Source organism: Mastigoproctus giganteus, chromosome 7, assembly GCF_048544385.1.
Source record: "Mastigoproctus giganteus isolate SK-2022 chromosome 7, ASM4854438v1, whole genome shotgun sequence".
NCBI lineage: Eukaryota > Metazoa > Arthropoda > Arachnida > Uropygi > Thelyphonidae > Mastigoproctus > Mastigoproctus giganteus.
In genome coordinates, this window is record NC_143581.1 from 187433470 (window position 1) to 187454942 (window position 21473).

General features: G+C 35.9%; 2 protein-coding genes across 2 annotated transcripts; one reads left to right on the top strand and one right to left on the bottom strand.

Annotated features, from left to right (window-relative positions):
• Positions 1–1445: 1445 nt before the first annotated feature.
• Positions 1446–5865, bottom strand: LOC150083439 (uncharacterized). The gene is made up of 6 exons (XM_090377285.1): positions 5745–5865; positions 4925–4980; positions 4618–4725; positions 2355–2390; positions 1945–1983; positions 1446–1758 (listed from the first exon to the last, which is right to left on the bottom strand). Exons 1-6 carry the CDS (start codon positions 5842–5844, stop codon positions 1660–1662), a joined length of 438 nt encoding a protein of 145 aa, XP_090233411.1. The 5' UTR covers positions 5845–5865; the 3' UTR covers positions 1446–1659.
• An 8648-nt stretch (positions 5866–14513) lies between these two features.
• Positions 14514–20682, top strand: LOC150083440 (uncharacterized). The gene is made up of 6 exons (XM_090378011.1): positions 14514–14677; positions 15520–15575; positions 16363–16470; positions 16852–16884; positions 17937–17981; positions 20295–20682. The coding sequence occupies exons 1-6, from the start codon at positions 14590–14592 to the stop codon at positions 20385–20387; spliced, it is 423 nt and encodes a 140-aa protein (XP_090234137.1). The 5' UTR covers positions 14514–14589; the 3' UTR covers positions 20388–20682.
• The last annotated feature ends 791 nt before the right edge of the window (positions 20683–21473 follow it).

Sequence of the window (21473 nt, forward strand, 5' to 3'; positions counted from 1 at the left end):
AATTTTATATCAAATTTCGAGATATTTAAAACATTAATACCGTACAGCGGGACGAAAAGGTTCAAAATAGTCTGCAGCATTCTGATGACATCATATACAAATGATTAGGCCTAATCTTGTGTAATACATATGTGCTTATTACCAAACATTTTAAAAAAAATTATTCCTCATCCGAATATTGGAATTTATTTGATTGAATTATATCCTGCCTTAACATTAATATCCAGATACCTTTCCATTGATAACTGGTCACATCCTACACAAGTACCACGTGTCAGACACTACTATAAACACGCTCATAGGCCTTTTACGATTGTGAAAACAATATGGTGTTACATGAACAATCGGTGTCTATGTGACATTTCAACAGCACTGCCGACCGGGCTAGCCGAGTGGGTAAAGTACCTGCCCGGCAACCCAAAGGTCGCGGGTTCGATTCCCGCCTCGGGCTTGGATCAAAGTACTGCAAAAACCTTGGGAGGTGCAATATGGCCACAGAAGCCGATGCGCCAACAACTACCAAATCAAAAAAAAAAAAAAAAAAAAAAAAATCAACAGCACTGAAGATCCCTAAGTTGACGGTTGGTGATGCGATCTGGAAGTGGAAGCGGAATGGTACTTCAACCGTCAAGAAAAGACCCGGAAAATTGGGTCCTTTCGTGACGGAAAGTGACAAGAGATCCTTACAAAGATAGTCCTCTCATTAAGCAGATCGACGTTGTCGCTGCACGCGCAAGTTTTTAATGAGACGATTGTGCAGCCGCCCACAAGCCACTGATCACCCTGACTAATGCCAAACGCCGTTTAGCTCGGTGTAAGACCAGTCGTTCTTGGACCGTAGCCCAAGGAAGCTGTGTTTTTGAGTGACTAATCGTGGTACATGGTCTATCAGTCTAACAGGAGTTCATATGTGTGGAGAATGCCCGGAGAAAACTAACTACCGGACTATATCCTTCCGACATGAAGTTGGCAGAGGCACCGAGATTATTTGGGACTGTTTTTCGTGGTTTGACCTGGAACTAGAGGTTGTTTTGGACAAAAGCCATGAATGCTGAGGTTTATATAGCGACCTGACAATAGATTGTTGTGACAGTATATCGGGGAAGGCGCATACCTGAATCAGCAAGACAACGCTGAATGTCATTCTGCTTGTTTTGTGACGGACTGGTTTAAAGACACGAGCCTCGAAAACTGGAATGACCAGCTCAAAGCGCTATTTTTAATCCTATAGAGAACGTCTGGGATGAACTGGATCATTAGGTGTGTGTGAGAAGAAATCGCCCAAAAGACAGAGCTAAACTGGTCGCAGCATTGAAGGCGGAAGAACTTCCTATGTTCAATTGTTCCTTTTTTGCTCGTACATATTATTATCTATAACAAGGTAGAGAATAGAGTTTTAATAATATTATTTTGATTTAATAACAGTCCGCTGCTGGAAACAAAAATTAGCATTGCCTGTGGTTTATTATTCGTAAATTCAAGTATATATCGGACATAAAATAGGTTAACAGATTCTTAAAAAAATGTTTGAGCAACATAAACTTCTTCTTAAAATTTGAACCCATTGAGAAGAAATGTCTTCAAAGATGAAATTGTGCTTCTTGTATGCAGCAGGATCGTTTCGATAGAAAAATTATCGACATAGTATCATGTTTCTTTTTAGGGGGTGATTTCTTCTTCATGTACATTATCTTCCGGAATCTGCGGCTCAAGTCTGTGAGCAGGCATTCCGTTCTGAAGGAGACTCTCCATGCAGATCTTAAAAGAGAATAAAATAAACGCAAATTAAGCTCTTTCAATCATAGAGAACACATTTGCATTTACTGAAAAAAGGATTTATATGAAAACCCATGAATTTTTGCATGTTTTGGATGTTGTCATCCCGCTTAACATGCCAAAGGATCACACACACCATAATATATTCATTTAAATGTGGATACGTACGGTATACTCCACTTGGTCCGTGGTCATGTCAATCGGCGGCTGAAGAAAACAGAAAGAATATCATGGAAATATTTCTTACTTAATAAAAGGAAATGAGTTATCTCTATGAAGAAGTTTTTATCTTATTCATGATCATTATTCCGATAATTACAGAATATAGAATTTAGCAGGCGTAGGAGATTTGTTAAAGAAATTTGAGCAAAAGATTCAATCTGAAATAGGCCTTGCAGGGAAATGTAATCATTTAAGAATTACTACCTTGAAGACTTTAAGAATTTACCTTGAAGACTTTAAGAATTTACCTTGAAGACTTTTAATAGAATCCATTTTAATTTTAATTTGTAACCCAACGTTATCATACATTTTAATCGGAAAGAAAAGTAGAATGCATTACATAGTTAAATACTTACATTGTCCCACCGTTTGTGATCAATACAATCCCCTGCCTAGAAAAATAACAAAAAATGCAATGTTATTTTCATACATAAATATTGTTAATTCCTTATAAAGCTATACATATGCAATAATATGAGATGGGAATAATAATAATAATCAATTTGCGCCCTACGGCCTTTGTCATAGTTCTGATTGGCAATCTAATGAGCTATCTGCACCGAGTGGCCAATTTATTAGGTACACGCAGCCCTTTTCACGAAAGGAAGTGTTTATTCAGTATGAGCATCGCGTGTTCAGTACCATGGGACAAAAAAACAGGTAGACAGCTACGTACGGATGCATGCATGTGTAGATTCCAATTAGAAAATGAGAAAAACGAAAGATTTAATTAAATTTGAACGTGTTGTGGTAGTTGGAACCCAGCTTTGGTATGAGTTCCTAGGAACTGCAACCCTGATTATTCACGTCCGTAAATTTCTTGGATATGTCTAGATCAGTCCGATGACTAAATAACGTCCAGCCACCGGTGGTCCTGTGGTTGGAAACATTTGTTAAAGCTAGAGGTCAATAGATGCTAACGGGATTTATGCAAGGTAACAGAAAAGCTTCAGCCAGTCAAATAACAACCCGGTACAACAGTGTTCCTCACGCAGTACTCCTTGTACCTTGCCAAGGATGGTGTGTCTCGGCATAGACCGACTCGGTTTCCATCCATATCAGCAAAAAAAAAAAAAAAAAAATTAACACTGGACACAGTAGAGTATTGGAAATTACTTGGTCTGGCGAATTCCAATTTTTACATTTTCGCCACGATGGGATAGCCAGAATTTGGCAAAGCAGCGAGTTAATGGGCCCATCCTGCCAGGCATTAATATTGCAATAGTGAGGAAGGGTTCTGTGGTAAGCAACATTTTGTGGTCTTTTGATACAAATGGAGCAATATTTGAATATCAGAAGTTATCTGAAAATTATTCTCGACCACTAGACGCATCCCTTGAGGGCTGCAATCTATTTATCAATGAAAGGGTTCTTTTGGGACATGAGAATAAATTCATCCTGCTGTTGTGGTCTCTCTAGTTGCTAGATTTCCATCGAATCGGACACCTATGGGAGAAGGTGCAATAAGCTCTCCGGTACAGGGGCTGCAACCTTCTAATCTGCAATATCCTTGGGTAGCAGCTGATTTAATATGAACCAGCATCCATGAACCTTTCACGTGATACGATTTCGACAGCTCCTTGGGTTCATGCCATGAAGAAAATGGTGCTATAATGTTGGCTGAAGGGTGATTTGCTCGCTATTAATTAGGTGATTATGGAACATATCATTAATTAAATAATAGAGAGCATATGTCACTTGTTAAAAAAAAAACAAACTAAATGATTATCCAATACGAAAGATAAAAGTTGTAAACACCTTAAGGAGATATATTTCATGGTATAGGAGGCAACGCTTTGTACCATTGGTTCTCATGAATAAGAGAGCACGCGCTTTTGGTCAAATACATAACATTAGCTACTATTAAACTATTTTGTTTCAATGATATTGCAAAGACAGCTGTCATTGAAGAAGTGCCCAGAAAATACGACGAAACGGTTAACTTCATTATGAAATAAACATAATAATACTGATGTAGGTTTTGAGTGCTTTATTACCTTCACACATCACAGTTTTCCTATTCATCGTACCACTCAAGGAATGCCCTCCGATGGATAGTTTTCTCTATCCAGTGACCAGAGTAGCTTCAACTCCGTTGTGCAACCTCCTCCCCTCAGTACCAGATTTAGGCATCAGCCATGCTTTAGGACTGCCCTGTCTGAGGGATACTAGCTGTTTCGTTTTGTGAGGAAAAAGGTTCATAATTACAAAGTTTGGAAGCTCATCAGATCTAAGGCGACCCTTTCTTCTAGTGTTCGTTTTCTTTTACTGAAAATGCTTAAATTGTACTTATTTTAACATTATTGTATTTTCTAGCTGAACTTTCCAATGCCCCCTTTTAAGACCTACTAGTTTTAGTATGTTCCCGTGTTTCAAAATACTTCTCGCACGAGCTTAGTCGTCTAGGGGATATGCAGGTGTGGAATTGTGCACCTAGGCTATCTAAGAACCGACTGCGACACAAATATGCAATCTAACAACACAGCTTTCGATTTTATTTCAAGAGTAAATGATTTAACCATATTTGGAAGTTTATTTCAAACCTATTTGGAAGCCAAGAAGACTGAAAGTTACTGACTGGATGACCTGGTTATCAAAGTTTTATCAAATAATGCGTACCTGATGATATGCTTGACCTTGCTGGCAAAAACTGTTCCAGAATTCCAAGAATCGATCTTCTCCCTGTGGAAAGTGTTCCTCAAGACATTCGTCCACCCATTCACGAAGCTGCGAAAAACAATTCGTTAACTTATCGAATTACCCAAAAATTAAATATTTTATTACAGTTTTTTCCTCAATTTTTGTTACCACATTTTTTGTTTATATTAAAACCATTTTTAAGTTAAAACTGAATGAAATATAATGGGAGAGAAGAAAAAATATGCTAATTTCTAATTAGGAATAATAATGCGATATTCCAAATTACCTTTCCTGTGATCAAACTAAAACATCGGGCTGCCTCTTTTCTGTTTTCATGGTTAGCTGTAAAATTATAATGAACGCAAGCATTTAGGTAATAAATAAAATCAAAAACTTCCAACATTATATTTAAAATTGGTGTACGTTCTGTAGAAGATGTTTGTTTAGTTCTATTTTTGCAATTTTCGAAATGCTGTTGCGTGAATGCAGATCTTATATGTTATAGAGCTATAAAGTCTTTAAATCTTTAAAGTTAAGGGTCGGCTGTTACCAAAAAGTGAGAAAACTTAAAGGAATCTTAAGAAGGATGGGAATTTTTCTTTTTATTTAATGGTTTGCAAGGTTAATACAGTTAGTTGATTGCAGTAATTTTTCATTTAGAGAATTTCACATTTCAGTTATGTTAGATATTCAAAATGGCCACCACCATTATTTAATAAGCCTTTGCTCATTTTCAGATTTTGTTGCTATTCTAATACTTGAACAATTTCTTCGTATATGAATGTACCAGTATCCATGATTCCATGAAAAAGTTTTGATTTCCATAGTAAATGAAAAGGAAATCAAAAAAACTTATTTCTTTTTCATTTTCCTACTTATTTTATTTCATTATCTATTTCTATATCGGCGTGATACATTTTCATACGCACCCGATTATTGCATACTTTTAAATTCATCCAATCGTTAGAACAATTAAAGATTATCTTAGAAAAGAGAACCAAACACAGTGAATTGAAGCGACATTTCGCTCTTTTGTTAGAATAATAAACAAAATTTTAAGTAGTTAATAAAAAAAAAGAATAATTGATTGCTAGATGAAAACTTACTGCACACAATCTGATCAGGATGCGCGTTTCTCGGCCTCTCCTGTGCTGTGATAGAGCGAAAAACAGAGAAGAGTACAAACAGGACAATTTGACTCTTCATTATTTGATACGACAGGTTTAACCGAAATGGGGAAGTGGAAGATCCCACTGGAATACATCGTTTGGAAAATTATATAAATTCGTCACGTGTTTCCGTTAAAATGTTTCCTACTTTTATTTATTTTTTACTGCAAACACTTCCGCGTACATTTTAATCTGATTAAATTGCACATTCGTCAAATGCACAAGGAAATATGCTGCGTATTATTATATTATGGAATTTTTGGTATTCCTTCTTCAGCGAGTGGCAGACACGCTGAAGAAGTTTCACAGGCCGTGAATTTGTATCAGTGAAATATATTTTAGAAGATCAGTCGATATAAGTTACGAATAATTTTCAGGGTAAAAACTCTCTCCAAGTGTACATGTCAGGTTTTTCAATGTTTAACTGGCACTTTAAATTTTAAAAGTTGAGTTTCTCCACTTGGTTCGCTCTCGATTTTTTGAGCAGATTGTTATATATAATCATCCCTAAAGACAGCGAACATAATAACATCTACATTTCATTAGGGGAATATCACACCACATTTGAAAAACCTGCAAAGAATATATTGTCGGACACCTTCTGGAAAATAAGGCTCGTAGTTTCCAGACGACATCCCAGTTATTGTTGTTGTTCTAGAGTTTTAGGCACATCAGCAACTTAGGCCATATTGAGACGTAAATCATCTCAGTAAATTGTGTGTAAATTATGCCAGTAAATTGAATTCTATGGTCGATTTTCCCGAGTCAGGTTTTTTGTACGAAAAACCTGAGTTTTAGCATCTCTAATTAGTGCTTATATTTTCCTTCCAATTTCTGGTTATAAACACGAATTATATTACAGACAGACGAGGAGACTGGAGTCAAGTATTGTATTCTGACTGTTTCCGATTTACTCTTTTCAGCATCTATGGAAAAATTAACATACGGAAGAAACCACACGAGGCATTAGGCCTGTCCTCTTGTGTACCGACATGAAAGCTGGTGCGAAAGATATAATGGTGTGGGGTAGGTTTTTTGTGGAATACTCTTAGTCTTCAACCATACTGGAAGGTAATGTTAAGGTTATAATACAGCTGAACGTCGTTGCAGATCAGAGACGCGCACACTGAGCAATGCTGCATGTTTACTTCTATGGTAGAGATACTTTTAAGATGAAGTATGGTACGGTTGAACCATTCACCGTAATAACCGCATGAGGAACGCCAAGAACACTTCAAGCATTTGACCTGTTCAGCCAAACTTTCGATATCAGTCCCATTTAGCATTTAGCATCATGGTTCGTCAGTCCCAATTAGCATCATGGTTCGTCAGTCCCAATTAGCATCATGGTTTGTCAGTCCCATTTAGCATCATGAAAAGTATGTTCGTCAAAACATTCCTCCTGCTATCTCTATTCAAGAATTGTGAGCAATTTTGATATATAAATGGGTACAGTACTGCTGTAACCTCTTTTCAAGATCTTGTTTAGCTTAATACATCGAAATTGCATCAAATATGGTCACCAAATAACAGCTGACAATAGCTATTAATAGTTTGGCACCCTTGTATGTCACTAGTATCGATGGAATACCAAAGTTTCTGGTAAAATGCCCTAGTCATTTCACACTCTAACCCCCTCAAGGATATCTTCAGATTTTAATGGGGATAAGTCATTTCACACTCTAACCCCTCAAGGATATCTTCAGATTTTAATGGGGATAAGTCATTTCAAATGGACTTACAATGATTTTTGACATGGAAAATGTTTGGTATTTGGTTACCAAAGCTTCGTTAGTTCTTAAACACAAAACTTCTCCATGTCAAGGATATCTCCACGACACCGACCTTCATCAGTATCATCGTGGTAATGAAATCTGGCTGCTTAAATAGCGTTGATGAAACTTCTCCTTTTCCCCCAAGAATACAGTACACTACGTTTATGGCAGTCGCCCACAATTATGCAGGAGGGAACATGTTTTTTGATGTAGTCTCTGAACCAAACATCTGGGTGCAGTGTTCATTACGACTTCATTCCGTCTAAACTGAGGTTGCAACCAGCAGTTATTTGACAAAAAAGCAGATTCTGCATAATGGACAAGTTCATATAAAAACAACCTCTTCCCAATCGTTCTGGAATCCCAGAGATTCGTCATGGATTAAAAATATGGAAACGATCCTTTAGTCTGCTTCGACTCCAGTCCAGGAAATTAAGCAACGGGGTGTGATCGACTCTATGAAACTTGTATGTTACGTTTCTTCCTTCATTTCATTGTACAATTCTTACTTTTAACTTTATTTGCTCATTATAATATGTTAATCAACCGTTTATTGTTGATCCCTGGCCGTCTTTCTGGGTGTAAGGGACTTCAACAACAGTACTGTTCGATTGTACAATAACTAATATTTATTTATTTTTTAAAATATGTTATGAAATCCATCCATATATTAAGACTAAGGATGGATTTTGCTCCTTCTTATAATCCATAATTTTGTATTCCAAAAGGTAAAACAGATTTAATCGCCCTTCTATTTAAAAATACGAATTTCATCACATCAGTAATACAAAAGCGGTTAACAAAGTATACTGCTACAGTCTTATATGTTTACCAACAAGAAGCCTTTACATACAGAATGCAGAATGTCGGAATCCACTTGTTTCTATAAATTGCTGTAAAAATATTGTAAATCTAATATAGTAAATATAATATAGTTTGTAAATCTAATATGTCATATTAATAATTGTGAAGGGGAATTATGCCTCCATGAATCGGCATCATTTTGAAGACAACTGCTAAAACGTAACTAAATTTTCATAATATTTCATTTTTAAGAAAGACCAATTTATGATCATTAATCAGAACATGGCGATATGGTCAATTGAACCAACAAGAACTTTGTCAAAATGTTTGACATTTTGACAAAGCTAAGTCACTTTGATTTCCCTCTATCCTGAGTGTATTACCACACAGTTGATAAGTTACTTTGGAATTACTTCTACCCATATGCAGTACTTTGCGTTTGTCAATGTTAAACTTCAACTGCAGTGTCTCAACCCATTGAACCAATTTTCCTATAATCTTGCTGCAGTAGCTCATTCTGATTACTGTCTTTATCTACCTTGCCACTGAGAACATCGAGTTCATGCTGCTAACACAGTTGAAGGATGGACTCAATGTCTCTAGGCGTGTAGACTTCAATTTCTTCTTCAGAAGCTTCACTTTCGGGATTCTCAGCTGCTACATTCTCCAATATAAGTGGAAGAATGGAATCGGAAGGTTATCTCCATGTGGGACTGGTCTAATGGCAGATTGAATATTACAATGCCCTCTAACTCTTTGCGTTGTATCCATCTATATTAACTAAGCAAAAGTGGAAGTTATCACAGTAGTTGTACGCAACCACTGTGATGAGTGGTTGGCAAGCACGGCCTTCAGTCAATCAATAAATGAATGACTGAAGGCCGTGTTTGCCAACGTGTTAAGATTTAGTTTAAAAACTCCCAGCATTTACTCCTTACTTAATACATTCGATAATACAATTCACGACACATGGAGTGAAATATTTTGAGCCAGATCGCACAAGTAGCATTTGGAGGTATTTTTGAGTAGATTTTCTTTTATTTTTAAATTTGGGGTGACTGAGTTGTTTCAGAACGTAACATTGAAACAGCTAGACGTGTTTCTGTAATAAATAATGATATTTTTTGAAAGATCGGCTATCGTTTAATTTTTTCATAAATAAATTTTACTGGTGAGAGAAATGCAAATTTCTCATTTTTTTTCATGCCCCCGATGTTGAATGATAATCAGTCATTTTGTCTCCTTAATAAATTTCAAATAAACTGTGACTTTTATGATTCTTAATTGCGATTATGATTTTTAATTTTTAACAGCAGTCTTTACCATATTTCAAAATTTATAATGTTGGAAATTATCAGTTCAAACAGTGAGCTAAATATTAATTTTTGATTACAATAAGATGTTATTTTCAGAAAGTAACGAAACTCAATTAGCGTTTGTTGGTTAATATTACGGGGATCTAACGCCTGTGGAATAACACAGTATAGCAATTTAACATTTTGGAGTCGCTTATGGCCCATGGAGGTCTCCTGGTGGTCGAGGAGAACAGTCTCTGTACACCATTCTCTTGTTTCAATAAGGTGGGTGGTTCTGGGATGGCTCGTCGAGGACCATTTGGCTATTGCGTTCGCCTGCGGTGTCGACTGACTGATATCCCTACATTCGCGGCGTAAGGGACAGGATTCAGACTGGCAGATGCGCTAGTGTATTTTACTCTAGAATTTCCCTGGCATTCCCTTCCGACCAAACAAAAAAATGTATATCAAAATCAACGAACTATTTGACGACTCAGTCTTGAAACCCTTTTCGGTGGAAGGAATGGGCACAGACAGAATCTAAATCTAGGAGTGAGAAAAATGCACCCTCAACACTTCGGAATTTAAATAACGGTCAACCAATGATATTGAAAGTAAAGCAATGACATAAAGGTCCTCCTGCAAAAGCGTGAATATGATTGCTTTTGCTTTCAGGGCTTTATTTTTCTAATATTTTGTTTTCACTGTTGAAAGTGCACAAGTTTGTTTGGTATTTGGTATGTTGAGGGTCTAGCGGCTCCTAGGATTTCTCCCATCTCCGCGATATTCTCTGTATCGAGTGATAGTACCCTGTCCAGCCAGAGATTGAAAGTGTGTGGATCGTGTATAGTGTAGTCTTCTGTGCCCATTGTTCAACTGGTCCATCTGGCCCCTGATGGGACCCGACGTAGCCCATACCGCCACGGGTGAGGCTAGCCAGATGTTACCAATAAGGAATCAGCACTCTGGCATATCCTCCCACCTACTTTCCTCAGATTTCAGTGGCTAGGACCTAAAAGAAATCGCTTTAATTACTGTTGATGTCAAGTTAAAGCGTACCTGATGTGGTCGACCTTGCTGGCAAAAACTGTTCCAGAATTCTAAGAATCGATCTTCTTCCTGGGGGAAGTATTCCTCAAGACATTCGTCCACCCATTCATGAATATAAGGAAAAAAAATTGTTACTAATCATTACAATTGGTTAAATTATCGAATTACTAAAGAGTAAATATTTTATTACGTTTCTTTTTTCCTGATTTTTTAATTGTAGTAAAATCATTTTGAACTCAATACTGAATAAAATATAATGGGAGAGAAGTAAATTTAGATTGAATTATTTATAATCTGCTGAATTTAATTGTGGCGTCTACAAAATAGTTCGATTACATTGTATCGTGTCCATACTCATTTGCTAGCTTAAAAATTGTTGATCTTTTTGAACTTTTTCTTCAATCAAATATTGTTTTATATTAAGAAGAAAAATGCAATGTTCCAACTTACGTGTCCGGTCATCAAACTAACACATCGAGCTGCCCCTTTTCTGCTTTCAAAGTGAGTTGTAAAACATAAACGAAAGCATTTTAGGTAATATTTAAAAGCAAAAACTTTCAAATGTTTCCATGAAAAACAAGTTATTTTGATTTCAGTGGCAAATGAAAAGAAAATTAAGCAAACATTTATTTTCATTTTTCCACTTTTCAACAACAACCGTGTTCTTGATTTTAAATGCTCATAAATGCCCATAAATCTGATTCAATTGCACTTCATCGAATATATAAGGAAATACGCTGCATATAAACTAAAATGCGTTTAGCATTTCGAGAAATTGGCCTTCTCTCTGTGTAATATCCAATTTCATGACCCAAACATTATAATAGTGAAATTCGGAAAATTTATGATATTACTTCTTCAGCGTGTGTCAGATATATTGAAGAAGCGCGTGAACTTTATCACTGTTGTCATCTTTATTGCCAATTTTACCAATATAGTGTTGTATCTCTTGAAAGCGCTTCCCGTTAAATTTTCAAGAGTAATTGACAAAACCTATTTTCCACTAGTGTCCAAATCATTTTATCTGCAATAAAACACAGACTGCACTTATGGATTTCCGAAAAATATGATGTCGGTGCTATTGCTGAACGTTCACGGTTGGTGTCATTCGAGGCTATAATGAATGGAAAACCTCCTGGAAATGACGCAACTTCAGCTAAAATCATAAAATTACCAGCGAATTTCTTGATATCTGTAGCGGATTATTATATAATCGACATCAAAGGCAGCGAAAGTAATAAACCTGTGCATTTCATGAGGTATTATCCCAAGACATTTGAAGAACCCCGCTACAAAGAACTGGAAAAGATGATATATGGGAAGTGATGAGAATATTTATCATATAGCATACGCAGGAACTATCTTCTTTCAGGGAAATTCAACAGCTGGATTATAAAACATGTGAACTGGGTGAAGCTGACTTTTTATACTAGGCTATCAAAAATAAACTTACTGTCTTATCTTCGAAAACCAAAATGATTTTGTTCGGTAAGCTAAATACGGGTCATTTTTGGTTCTTTGCTTCTGGATCTTTGTATCCTATTCCAAGGGCTGTGCTATAATATCAGAAAAAAATATTCCCATGAGGTTGTGGATATTATAACTGATATCGATAGCAACACTAAAGAGGAAAAGGCAGAGTGGACAGGAGAGCTTGTCCTGAAATTGAGGGAAGAACGATGGGCAGCCTCTACCGTCGGAGCTGCAAGTAAAGCATATATCCCCAACGTAATATTCACTACGAACAAGAATAAGTGGTTTCTCCAAACATCTATCTCTCCCTCCTTGAATCGTCATATGTTACTAAATGCATACTCCCCAGTTTCTTAAGTTCTTACCCGATAATAAATCGAGATTGCGGTTTTATAGAACTGAACCGAGAAATTTGATTATTGTAACGGGAAGTGGAGAAAGTGTAGAAGATGAATAACAAAATTCAGGGAAGGAAAAAAAAAAACTAACTGCTTTATTACTCTAACTGGTGATACACATATCATATCCCAAATTCTGAATACAGTTTTTCAGTTTTTATAAAACAAAATATGAATAAACAAATCTTGATTTAATATTTACTAGGAGTAAAGAATATGACATAGCGTGGATAGGTTACCAAGATCTGCAGTACTACCTCTTTATAATATCTTTTACAACGTCTCTTTAAAATCCGGCGCCCTCGGGAATTAAGACACGCCGGATTATAAAATGTTCTGGATTTTAAAGCGGATGAGCAGTTTTGGAAAAGCGCATTTCAATAATTATTAAGCACTAACAACTGAACTTAATTACATCTGTAAACTGTCCACTTCTGTGTTTCTGTGGTAGAAGGATTTAATGTGTATAGATAGCGCATTGGTCTTCATTCTCATAGCAGAATAAACTTGCCTTTGTAACAAGTTGCCCTGGTATTGCACACGAGCTGAAGGTTTGTGCAGAAAATGAGTTATCAGCAATTGATTTAGTTCTTTGTATACCAAACAAGTAGAGAGCTGTGTGCTCAGACACTGACTTCAGTTTCTGAGCACACACACGTCTCCACTTTGACTACATTCAAAGTTGTTTGTTTTACGCCAATTAACTGAAGCCACGGTAGTATTCTGATTAATTGGACTATATATGATATATATGTTGTTGTTCTTGTAGTAATAGGATTTTAGGAACACCACGAACTAAGAACATATTGCTCTGTGTATATCGTCTGTAAATTGCGTGTATTCTATCGTAGATTTTTTGTTTTGCTGAACGAAAAACGATGCTACCCTCTCCTAAGACCGACTAACTCAGACACATTGTGGAAAAAGTAAAGTAAAGTAAAGTGCAGCCATTATCAACCCACTGCAGGATGGAAGCCTCCTCAACAATTCATGCTGAGGGAAATGGACCATAATTTGCCACGCTGGTCCAGTGCGGGTTGGCAGATCGACCGTATTCAGCAGTCAGGGGCTTGAACCCCGGTCTACTCAAAGAGCGTGTGCTACTGCACTCCCGCTCCTGACAACTCGGCTACGGAGGCCGTCTTTTTATGGACCTATTCCACAATGTGGAATAGGTCCATAAAAATTCCTCACGTCATCGACGGGTTGGAACTCATGGCCTTTACATTGGGTATGGGGAGGACAGCGATCCAACTAACTGGGCATATATGTGATATGATAATATAAAATCCATTATATATAACGATTCCACACTTTCTGATAATTATCAGGAAGTGTATTACTACTTGTGTTTATGTCTCTGTTCGTTACTTTTCTAGCTAAGCTGGAGGTTATGTCCTTTGTTTGTCGATTAGCTTTGGTCTTAGTAGAAGACCGTTTTGGAGAATAATCTTCTCATCTTGTTCTTTTAGACCTGGGAGCGACTTTCTTATTCTTATTTTTCTTGTCCTAACACATGCATGCAAGGTCAGTTACCATTGAGCAACTAGAGCTTAAAAGAAACTACTTTGCTTAGTAAAAACAAACGGAATTCATCTTACTTTTAATAATAGCTATTTATTATTTTTAAAAATGATTTCTGGATAGGTTGTTAAAGCAATCACCGTGTGGCACGTTTACTGTGGCTAATTATTCACATAACCTGCAAATCAAATCTTTATATCCTTTTTCCTGTGCAAGATCTGTTATCATCGGAGCAACTAGGATTTCAATATAAATTTTACTCATTAAATTCTGGAACGGAAGTTCTCGAATTATTAAAAAAAAAGCGGAAAATATAATGTTATCGGAAGTTAATGCGTTCATATCTTATGGAATAAAAATAAGTTTTCTTCGCACTGATTTATTGCCCTTGGTTGTAGCAGCTTCTCTCAGTTGCCTTCAGCGTTTACTCGGATTGCAGTCCCTACCAAGCTCACTGAAAAAAATGAAGGTTCAGTTTGTTCTGTTGTTCGTTCTGCCATTGCTGGCTCTTGGCACTGCCCAAATTGATCCCCTTTTTAAGGCACTTTGCAGTAAGTATAAAATATGCTTATATAGTGATATATGATTGTTATTGAATATTAGATTGTTCACTTTCCTTTACTTCCCTACTTTTATTTATTAAAAATTACAGATGAAATCTTTAAGTTTACTTGAAATCAAAAAGGTGTAAATTATTTTTTAATTTTATTATTCTATAAATGCAGTTATTTTCAAATGCCTTTTCTTTGTTGTTAGACGAACCTACCGTGATTTATGAGCGTTTGTCTTTCATGACATATCCGTTTTCAGAGTAGGACTGCATTTGTAATTATATTCTAAAGTTGTTTTTAATAGAAGTGCGTAGCTTAAAATAACTAAAATCAAACTTTTAAAGTTAAGACAACAATTAGGGTTACTTTCCTCAAATTAAAGAAGAAAGTGACGTCTCCACTCCTAGCTATTAGAATATCTACTTGCCCCTTCTAATTTTTCTTTAACAGTTAAATCTGTTGCCAGACATTCCACCTTGTTCCCTTATTGGAATTAATCATATTGAGGTAAATTTCTCTTATTCTTCTACAAATATTAATTTTCTGAATTATGCAGAGTTTTCTTCTCATTTCAGAGTAGTATCTTTCAAAATTATGAAATCTTAATTCATGAAAACAGAAGCCTAGTTCTTTTCAAATTAAGAGCAATGAGTTTTGAAACAATGCGCTTCCAGAAAGATCCATAAAATTTCCACAAATGATTGTTATCCTTGATTTAACTATCAAATTATACGTATATTCCTTGATATGGCAATTTTAAATTTGAAATATAATTTTTGCACAGAAATGAATTTAACAATTGTTTACAATCATTTGCTAAATAGCAGTACTGTTATTTCCAGAAACTGAGGAACGCAAAAAAAGTCTTTCGGAATGCATGAATCTTTTCACTGGAAACGTACGTATAAAATATTTCACACATCTCACGAAAATAAATAATGTTCTGCATATTACCTCTGTTTATTGTTTATCTAGTAATTATGTGTTTATATATTTTTTTGCGCAGTATAAATTATATTGTATAAATTTGTTATTATTCTAAGTGACTTGGAGAACATTCTCATGGAACATATGCGTTGCGATGAAGTAACATTATTTAGAATTGTAATTAACAACTGAACATTAGGAGATACCCAACCGTTTCGTAACACATTGTTTCTTTAATCTGTGGGAATTGGAACAGAAATAGAATTATGAAATTACATCGTAGGACTTCTCTATCGTGGCAATCCTCCCATAATGATACACTGACACGTTGAAGCCAATAAAGAGAGAGAAGGTCAGATGGTCAGTTTGCTCTTCTTTGAAAACCATAGGAATTGATAAATTGCTGTTCTGAACTGCTGTTGTATGCGTTGTTGTCATCTCTAGCATAACGCTGAACTTGGCTTCCACCCTATGGTCGGAAACGTAAACGAACTAGGTTTGGATACTATCGCACTTATACTATCAGTGCCTAGTTTGATAGGCACTGATACTATCAGTCTTTGACAGTATTAGTGCATTGTAATCTGTTATATTTAATATGTTTATGTGAAAGTCGTTGAATGTTTTTCTCTGCTGTTCTTTTCCACCAATATCGAATTTTAAACTGCAATTTCTTTCGATTAATTACATAAATATCTCCAAAAATAATAGAGAAAATTACGATAAATTGTTTTATATTAATGTTTGTTTTTCTTTAGGTGCTAAGAGTTATCTCTGAATGCACAGCAGAACATTTCCCGAATGAAGAAAGTTCATTTCTGGGTTTCGTAATAAGCTTATGTTCTCAAGACCCAATATTCCATCAGGTGCGTACCACAATTCAAATGATTTCATCAAACTGCATACTTACATTTTTTAAATACATAAATTTAGTTTGTAGTAAAACTAGTATGGTCAGATGCAAATCTTCCAAATTTCAAAAATTGAAAAATGTAATGTAATTCGGTTTTCAGGCGGAATAACCATGAAAACATGGAAAGAGTTTCGAAATATACTTTAATCAGAATTACGATGCACTCTTTAATATTCCATATAGTTGGTTATGTTATTTTTTAAATTCCTGAAAATGGTTAACAGTTTCATTATTTTCATCAACTAAACCAATTAAGAAAAGTCAAAGATTTTAATATAGTTTTGTCAGCTGAACCCATTTGTCTGATTATTTCTTCGTCTTTTTGAACTTCCAGACTACAGATTGCATTGGAACTAGATTCGGACATGTGAGTATTAAAAAGTTATATATTTTAGAAAGCATGAATAATATAAGGAAAGTTTACTAAATATTTTGCCAAATAAAGTACACTGAATATAAAAACTAAAAACTAACATTGGGGAGAATTACAGGACCTATTTATGCCAACTCAGAACCGAGAGAGGGAAGAATAATCGAGCCATCTATTTCGGCAAGCATCAATGTAATGAACAGTTTAAGTTCAAAGACCTTGATATATCGAGAGAAATAATGATGCCCTTGTAGCTACCTGCCTAGGGTACAAAAATATCTCTTCTCCGCTTTGACAGAAAACGAAATGTTTCTTCATATTTTGTTCCATTTAAAATGAGCTATAATTACGATTTGGATGGGCATCCCGATGTTAAGAATACCATTAAATAATCACTTCTCGAAATGGAATTTGTATGAATTCTGATTTTATCCGATTATTCCACAGATAGCTTTTAGATTGACATATCAAGGATACGTTGTTATGTTTGGGACAAAACAGTATCTATTCGAGTGGCAAACACGTAGTGCGCAGTTGGACCAGACCTAGGACGAGTCTGAATTTGACTCTAATGATGCTGCTCTCAATCTAGGCAATCGCAGGTGTACTTTGTCCCTTTCTGTGAAACCTGGTGTTAAATAAATTTGAGGGATATAATTTGATCCGGTATATAAAGGATGATTTTAAACTTTTATTTTACATGACAAAATTGATATTTATATAAATTCAGATTTCTGCTTGTTGAACTAAAAATCTGTTGGAGACAGTAGCCATTATTAGACAAATTCAAGAAAGAAGGAAGAATTGCAACTATTAGGAACTGTTTGTGGACCTTTTAGTCAATTAGAAGTTTAGTACTTGTAAATTTAATTTTAAACTGCACATATTGCGATATTGTTTCATTGATAAAAACACTGCTGTAATTAAATATTAGTTTGCATTATGCATATCTACTTGTTGTTTTCTACTCGGCAAAAAGGAAGTTTTTATTCTACATTTAATTTCACCCATTTTTTGAGACCAATAATTTTTCTCGAATTCAATTTCAGACGGAGGAGAGCAGACGTGAGTGGTTTGGTCAGTTAGCATTTCAAGTAAGTGTGTTTTTCTCTTTAGCTATTTATATTTGCCTTACAGCTTTAATTATATTTATTCCACATTAAATTTTAAAGTGCTTTTTTGTATTTCTGGCGATTTCTGAATCATCCAATAGAGTGTGCACACCATAAGAAATACTAAAATACTAAAGGGTTATTTAATTACTGCCAGAGAAACAGATCACTATGAGATTCTACTACTCCTGGTTCAGATGCTTATCTTATATTCTTTGTTAAGAAAAATGTATAGGTAATGGGCAAAAAATGGAAAGAGTAAGTTAAATGACTCATACTGTGTTGGACCGCCAGATGAGTCCAGTGTAGCCTGGATACATCGTAACATGGAGTCTTTCAGTGTTTGAATGTCAGCAGGAGGGATACAACACCATTCATGCTCATTTCTGCTTGTTCGATGGAGCTGGAAAACGCTTTCTGACATGTCTTTCCAGAATTTTCCATTGATTTTCTCTCGAATTTAGATCCAATGAATGAGATGGCCATTATATATGAAAATGTTCAGTCTCATTTTTAGAAAACCACTGGGTGACCACCTTTTCTCTGTGGATTAAAGTATTGTCATAGTGAAAGAGAGCTCTCATTTCTTGAAAGAAATACCGTTGGATGCAGATGATTACTCAGGTATATTAAATAGCGATTGGCATTAATCTTTCCTTCTAACGGAATGAACACGCCCAAACCATGTCACGAGGAAAATGCCCACACCATCACAGAACTGCCAGAATCCTTAACAGTAGGAAACAATCAATCAGAGTTGAAAGCTTCCATCGGTTGGCGCTATGTGTGAGCTAATTCATTTGCCGCAGACAACGACTAGGACCATATCACATTCTTCCACTGCTCAGTAGTCCACTGCTTGTGCTCTTAACCCCCATTGGACACGACTACTTGCGTTGTCGGGTACAAATGAAGTGGCATGTGAAATGCAACCCAACCGAGATAAACAACTTTATGGAGTTCTTGACGTAATGTTTTGACGAAACTGGCCTCTCGCCTCCTGCGTGGATATTCGTGCAGAACTGATCAGCTGCTGCTCGCCGGTTTTGCTTTACACATCGCACTAATGCTCGAACGTTCCGATTTTGGAGTTTGCGGTTTCGCCCACCGTTGCCTTTTGCAGATGGTTTATTCTCTTTAGAATCCCATGCAGAGATGCTCTTGGAAATCGTTCCTCGTGAAACATCAGCGAGTTCATTTGTCTTAGAGACCGAAGTGCCCGCCAAACGCGCTTCAGTAATGTCCCTTTCGAAATCGCTGAGATCTTTTCTTGACGACGTGGTATAATTACATGCTGTTAGGTCGAGTCTGCCTTTACAGACATAGCACTAAGATGCTGGGATGTCATTTGCATGTTTTATGCCTTAGTTAGTGGCACGAAAACGCCGCTGTTTGGAATAAACCTAACGCTTTCAGAAAGAAAACCTTGGTGTTAATCATACTAAAGAGAGAGAGAGAGAGAGAGAGAGAGAGAGAGAGAGAGAGAGAGAGAGAGAGAGAGAGAGAGAGAGAGAGAGCTGATCTCAAGAACTGTTGTCACATGGTCATGTTAAATTTCTTGACAAAATCCTCGAAAGATTAATTTTCAAGAAGGTCAAGGATCATTTCATCTGTTATAGTTAAAAATGAATTCGATTGTAACCAATGTGGTTTTCTTTCTAAAATTTCACTCTCTCTTCATTCTCACTGTACCAATCATGGTAAAAGTTGACAAATTAGAATTAGTCGATATATCTTACGTATTTTATTCTTTTCACGCTGATATTCCTTTATTTTTACACTCTCTCTACAATTTATCCTGTGACGGGACTGTCTCAGTCTTGTCTCTATCATTTCTGGTGAACACAGTCAATATGTTTCTAAATTCTTGAAGTTTTCTCTAAAATTAAGATAAAAACAAATAAACGCGATGGCCAATACAATTTCTAGTGGAAGTTTAACAAATTGTAAACGTTTCTATTTGCAACGTCATAACTGCCCTCAGTGAAAATACTTCGTCACGATAAACCCAAAAAATAAAATCAATTTAAATTGCTGGCGTTAAAAGTTGAACACATTTAGCATATTTTAATGTAATACCTTTACAGTAAGGCAATAAAATGTCCCCGAAAACAAAATTTTATCTTATTGTTGGGAAACATTTCATAACCTGCGCACAGAAAAAAATTACTTTCAAAATTAAAATTTGTTGTTGACGCTCTTCATTTTGTCTTTTTTAACTTTTTGTCATTAATCTTCATAAAAAAACAATTCAGAATAATAGAAAAAAAACATTTTTTTTAATTATTTTCGCAGAACTGCACAGAAAGTATCTTCGAGCCTGGTGAATTAGAAGAATTAGTAAGAAACCATAATGTTGCATCCGAAGCTGAAAATATTCGAAAATAAGAAACTGCAGGAGAAGAAGATTCATCTGATTTTATCAAAGAACTTTGCAAATATTACTGTGGGTATGCGTCTGCTATAACTTTGTAATTTTCCATTTTCTGTAGTATGTTGTGCGCTCCTATGTGGTTTATAAAATGATTTCCTGATGTTTACTGCTAGAAATAAATGTAATAATTTAAATGATTATTTTTTAAATGTATTGTTAAGTCTTCAGAAGACAACATAATTATAAAAATGAATTAATCCTTTAAGACATTGATTTATATTGCAATAAAGAGTAAAATGATTTATTTCATTTAGAGATATTATCGGCATCACTTAATACATGCATTTCCAAACAATTTATTTAGAGATCTTTTCATTCATTACAATTTCAGTACAAAAAGAACTGTGGACAAGGAGGCTGAAAAAAAAAAAAAAGCCTGAAAATAGTATTTCATTTTCACACCACGTGTAGTATTATTTTCAATAATAAAAAAGATTATGAACAAGTTTTTCCTGCGCCATCCAAAAAATTGGATAAAATAAATAAATATACTTTCCAAGCCTTCCCATGGAGATAATGCATTCCAAAAATTCTGGCAGGTCCTCCCACCTACTTTCCTCAGAATTCAGTGGCTACGAGCTAAACAAAAATCGCTTTAATTGCTGTTGATGCTTTTGTTTGGTCATTAAGATCTGCTTTAAGAGCGAGGAGGGATTACGCTGGATGAGTTTTATTTTTGGCCGAAAAGGGTCGGGAAAGCAATTTTGGTGTGGTTACAATTTTGGCATGTGGGGCTGTGCGCTCTGAAGGTTGACAGGTTTGGGTGGTGAGGAGGAAAACTGGAAGGCAGAAAAAGAAAAAGGTACCGATAGAGAAGGTGGCCCCTAAATGTTCAGTGGGCATGCCCATGCCACACTAGAGGGAAAGTGGGTTTGGCAGTCTGAGGAGGGGACAGGAGTGTCATCCCTCGCAGGAAAAAGGAGCTAAAGCAGGCCCGGCAAGGTGTGGGACCTGGGTCACTATTTGGCTAGTTGGCAGTTGGCAGCAAGGCTGCAATCTAAGTTGTTTACTTTCATTCTCCAGGTGGTGGACCTAATATC

Excerpts from the sequence above, each read along its gene's own strand:
- LOC150083439 (XM_090377285.1), bottom strand. The coding sequence starts at position 5,844 with ATGAAGAGTCAAATTGTCCTGTTTGTACTCTTCTCTGTTTTTCGCTCT. Across the intron at positions 4,981-5,744 it reads TCCTGATCAGATTGTGTGCA|CTAACCATGAAAACAGAAAA; the intron begins GTAAGTTTTCAT and ends ATAATTTTACAG. Across the intron at positions 2,391-4,617 it reads AAGGTCAAGCATATCATCAG|GCAGGGGATTGTATTGATCA; the intron begins GTACGCATTATT and ends TTATTTTTCTAG.
- LOC150083440 (XM_090378011.1), top strand. The coding sequence starts at position 14,590 with ATGAAGGTTCAGTTTGTTCTGTTGTTCGTTCTGCCATTGCTGGCTCTT. Across the intron at positions 15,576-16,362 it reads TGAATCTTTTCACTGGAAAC|GTGCTAAGAGTTATCTCTGA; the intron begins GTACGTATAAAA and ends GTTTTTCTTTAG. Across the intron at positions 16,471-16,851 it reads AAGACCCAATATTCCATCAG|ACTACAGATTGCATTGGAAC; the intron begins GTGCGTACCACA and ends TTGAACTTCCAG.